General features: G+C 34.0%; 1 protein-coding gene across 1 annotated transcript; it reads left to right on the plus strand.

The window, feature by feature from the left end:
• Nucleotides 1-1,513: 1,513 nt before the first annotated feature.
• On the plus strand, nt 1,514-3,340 carry LOC115883218 (forkhead box C1-B-like). The gene is given in 3 exon segments (XM_030901542.1): nt 1,514-2,157; nt 2,160-2,458; nt 2,460-3,340. Coding segments are annotated over 3 exon segments (1,068 nt in total). The 5' UTR covers nt 1,514-1,673; the 3' UTR covers nt 2,745-3,340.
• The last annotated feature ends 1,583 nt before the right edge of the window (nt 3,341-4,923 follow it).

A 4,923-nucleotide genomic window follows, 5' to 3' on the forward strand; every position in this document is an offset into this window, starting at 1 on the left:
AAGATCGATGACATTTTCCATATAAATTTACATATAAAATGATAGCGATTTTTATTTCATAGCCACCGCTAACGCCGTTTTTTTTTTTTCGATCATACGGTACTTACATTTTTTTACATACTTCAAAGATGTGTTGATGAGGTTCAACAGCAATAATAATGCTAAAATTGCTGTAAATCTTCGATGTCTTCTTCAAAAACGAATATCTAAAATTAAATTGAAGTTATTGAGATGAACTAAAAAACAAACTATCACGAGAAGGTACAACTTGATGACTAGGTGGTTTTTAAATTCTTTACTTTGTTAAATCATTCCACAGGGTGTTTCAAACCTTCGCTAAAATAACAACATTTTGTTTTTCCTCGTATACAAGACAGATGGGCTAAAAAGTCAATAATTTAGCTACAAATTGCTTAAAAAATCATCAAAAAAAATGGCGTCAGCGATGGCTGTCAAATGAAGATCGCTGTCAATTTGTATGTAAAATTATATGGGGAATGTCAGCGATGTCCATTTCCAAGCCAACTGGACGTCGTTTTTTTCGATCATACGGTATATTGAACTTTAAAATACATGAAAATTTTAAAGTGTCTGTTTACATGAAATATGTCTAGAATTTTCTGAATAATTCGAAAATTGAATACCTAATATAGTTGCATATTCATATGACACCCTGTATAAGAAGTTTTTACTTTTAATTATTTTTTATCAAATGATGTATTTTATTGATACACACTGTATTACTATATTATATAGGTGCACCGCATTATCGAGTAAAAAAAAGAGCGTCACAGTACCCTTTGAATTGACTATTTAGAGTTTTAATAAACTTTGAGCAACGTAAATAAATTTTTTATTAAAAACGGACATATTAATACCTGTCAAAAGTTAATATTCAATCTAAAAAAATATTCCAGACAGGAATTATCATCCTTTTTCATTTTCAAAGTCCACTTGACGCCGTTTTTTTTTTGTTTCTATTCGGAATTTGACCCTTGTAAGTGATATTCTTTTTAAATAAAAGTATAAATTAATAATATGTGTAACTACCTGTTCATTTGAGTACCATGTCCTGTCAGTACCACCACATTCCCGCGCACTTTGACAACTTCTTTCTCGAAAACCCCATTTCTATCCTTTTTTCTCACCGGCACCACCCATTTTCAAACTCATTACTGCTCATCTTCTGATGGTACTCCATCATCTTCGAGGTACTCACCAAATCAAACCGGACGTGCGAAACAATAATCCTCTTCCGCGCACTCACCGATTTTTAAAGGGTTTGTTTTCTCCATTCACTCGCGATTTCGCCAAGTCCGGAAAAAATCCTCCAGAATATCCCGGGGGCGTGGCTCGTTCCCGAACACACCGCCATGCAACGGGAATCGATCGAGGCGTTTAAACCGTCCTGATTGGTCGGAAAGCACGAAGGCGGTACCGTTTCGGGCCCCTTTCGATCCGGGCCCCCTTACAGACTGCCCATGTTTTCACTAGTAACATTGCGGCGCGGTAAGAAGCAACATACTCTGTTTTTACTTAATCGCTGTGTAAACTTGCCCATGTTGTGTATCATAATATTCGCCGACACGATCTGTTTTTCCAAGACCGGGCATAGTGAACCGTAGTGAAAACATAACACCCTTTGCTTGAATTATTATTCTTTTCCGGGAAAGATGCATACGTTCCTCACCGAACACCAAAGCGCCTACAACCGCTACGGATACAACTCCACCGCATCCGTTACTTCGAATCCTTACTACGAGCAGTACCGCTATGGATACGCCGCGTGGCATCATCAGCAACATCCCCTCACCACGGCAAAAGACATGGTCAAACCTCCTTACTCATACATCGCACTCATAGCAATGGCAATCCAGAACGCTCCCGAAAAAAAGATCACACTTAACGGAATCTACCAGTTCATCATGGAAAGGTTCCCGTACTACCGGGAAAACAAGCAAGGCTGGCAGAACTCAATCAGACACAACCTCAGTCTCAACGAATGCTTCGTCAAAGTACCTAGAGACGATAAAAAACCTGGAAAAGGCAGCTATTGGACTCTAGATCCTGATTCCTACAATATGTTCGATAACGGCTCATATTTAAGACGCCGTAGACGTTTCAAAAAAAAGAAAGACGCCCTAAGAGAGAAAAGCCATCAAAAAGACAGCAGATTCATCCAGAATCACCCAAACGTGAAGAAAAACCTCTGGATGACCCCAAAACAAAACTAGGAGAGTGTAAACCTAAACGCGAACCAAACACCGAACTCAGTCAGTGTATGAGTGCGAAATACGGCGACCCCAAGTCAGTAATCGTTCACCAAGACCACGTTTTAAGTGACGTAACCGCCTCGCTCCAAGCAATAGACACTGCGGCAGCATTTAGTGTTGACAGCCTCATGACCAGCAGAGATCAAGCATTAGCTTACACAAACTCAACAAGACTACACTCATCAGGGGGGTATGTACTCTTACTGCCCCACTGCCACGCCTCAGCATCAATACAACATTGCTGACGAGGCTACTCCAAGATACAGTCCATGGTACAGTCCGGAAACATCACCAGAAGCTGCAACAACCCCCACGGGCTACCGGGAAATAATTTTCGATGGTAGTACTGCCCCCAGCTGTCAGTTGGCGAGTTTCAGGCACTCTGGAGTGTCTCCTTCACCTCCTCACAACTACAGGAGCGTGTCTACTGCTCCGTACTATCAGGCGGACTGTGTAGGACAGAAGTACTGAGGGTACGCTTATTGTTTCGATCATGTAAATATAAAGACTGATCCTTATTAGTCGAAGGAGAGGTGGTGAGTACTGTGAGGGAGAGTGAGGGTTTTTGGGAGGACAGATCAAAGATTTTTGCAATATTTAAATGATTAATCGTACATAATAGGAAATCCGTAAAATACTGTAAATTAAATGAATGTAGAATTATTGTTGTACATCCTGAGTCTAAACTTTTCTATTTCGGTTTCATTGTTTATATAACCCGTTTTTTTCAGTGCAAATAAGCAGTATTCTTTGATGATTTTTCACTGTTGATTAACCACTTTTTACAGTGCAAATGATCATTATTCTTTGATGATGTTTCACTGTTACTAGCTACTTCTTACACAGTGCAAATGATCAAATAATAATATTTCTAAAGTTAAATTAGCAATATATCAATAAATTGGTGCAGTTAGAGTGCAAAAAATCTTTTTTTTAATAGTAGAAGGTTTTCACTGTTCTTAGGATTTTTTAACATGGCAAATGATTAATAATTACACTTTTATTGGCTAAAATAATAGTTAATTACCTTCAGTAATCCATTACAAACGGTTTTTAGTGATAAGAGAGCGCAAATGATCTTTTTTTTCACAAGTAAAATGTTTCATTGTTTTTAAAAACTATGAAACAGTGCAAAAGATCAAAAAATAAAACATTGATATAAAAAAATTGCACTGTATCCTTTAATTATTTGTTTTAAACGTTTTGCAGTGCAAGTAATAAATTTTCTTTTAATATATAAAGAGTTTCACTGTTCCTTGGCAATTTTTCAGTGCAAATGAATAATATATTATAATATTTTGATGGGTAAAGTAGGCAATATATTTTAAAAATATGCTTAAAATTGAGCAATAATTATTAATTAATTTAAACAAATATATTGTGCATATAATTTAGTGCAAATATTAAATAATTTGCACTGAAATTTATACAAATATTGTTTTAGGACAGTTTTTAGTAACAAGGTGAACAATTTTGCTTGAGTTATTATTTTTGTTTTTTTTTGTATTAAAGTCAGTCCAACGATAGGATATCTGACGTTGACAGTTGTTGCTTGTCATTTTACTTCACGAGTAAATTGAATTTTCTGTCATTTTCTGTCATGTCGTCTGCCGATATTATATTGATTATATTGGATTATATTGATTGTTTGCACTTACGATTCAGTGAAGGTATTTTTTTAGATTTATTTGCAATATTCCTCATATTATTTCACTCACAAAATGATCATTATTGATTATAAAGCACCAAAATAGATATTTGGAAATGATTAAGATTATTTTTGGTATTATGTTTTAGAAAATTCATTTCAATAGAGTAAATATATATTTAAAAGTAATTATTATACATTTTTATAAAATGTCTTTTATACTTTCAATGCAATATATGTTAAATAAATTATAAATGTAAGTAAATATAACTTAAGAAACAAAAATTAAGAAACCGAGGTAGAATGTTAATTTTTTAAATGATTTTTATTAATTTATGCAAAATAGTGATAATCTCTTGTATTAAAAAGTGCAACATATAAATTCAATATAAATAAACCATTAATGATTATAGTATTATGTGATTGAGTGCTAGAGGACTTTGTACATTCACTGTGCTGCTTGTACTTTTTTTCGACCTTTTGTGATATTTTTGTAAATTTTTATTTATTTAAATATTAGGTAACTATAATGTAGATGTATATTACTATTATATATATAATTTATAATCATCGTATCATCAGAAAAAAAAACGACGTCAAAGACGAGCTGGGGAAGGACAATCAATGATAATTTTGCGAGGTCGATCTCTAGATCTCATTTACTAAAAATTTGACACACATCACAAAGTACTCATTTCTTTTCTCCGAATTTTAAACTACATAATCTAAAGTAAGCCAGGTAAATGAGGTCTAGGGCTTGACTTCGCCAAATTTCATCGATTGTCATTTCTCTGCCGCTTTGACGTCGCTTTTTTTTTTCGATCATACGGGTACAATTTAATGAAAAAAAAAAAAAAACTTTTTTTTTTAAAAATTACTGATTTGTTCTGAATAGTATCTCGTTCCTACCATATGTGTATTTTCGCCATTCCTATTTCTCATATGGAATTTATATGTAAAAAGTTTTAAATAAATAAATTAATTATATATAAAATTGCATTT

Source organism: Sitophilus oryzae, unplaced genomic scaffold (genome assembly GCF_002938485.1).
Source record: "Sitophilus oryzae breed Bouriz unplaced genomic scaffold, Soryzae_2.0 scaffold_182_pilon_pilon, whole genome shotgun sequence".
In the NCBI taxonomy this organism is placed as follows: domain Eukaryota; kingdom Metazoa; phylum Arthropoda; class Insecta; order Coleoptera; family Curculionidae; genus Sitophilus; species Sitophilus oryzae.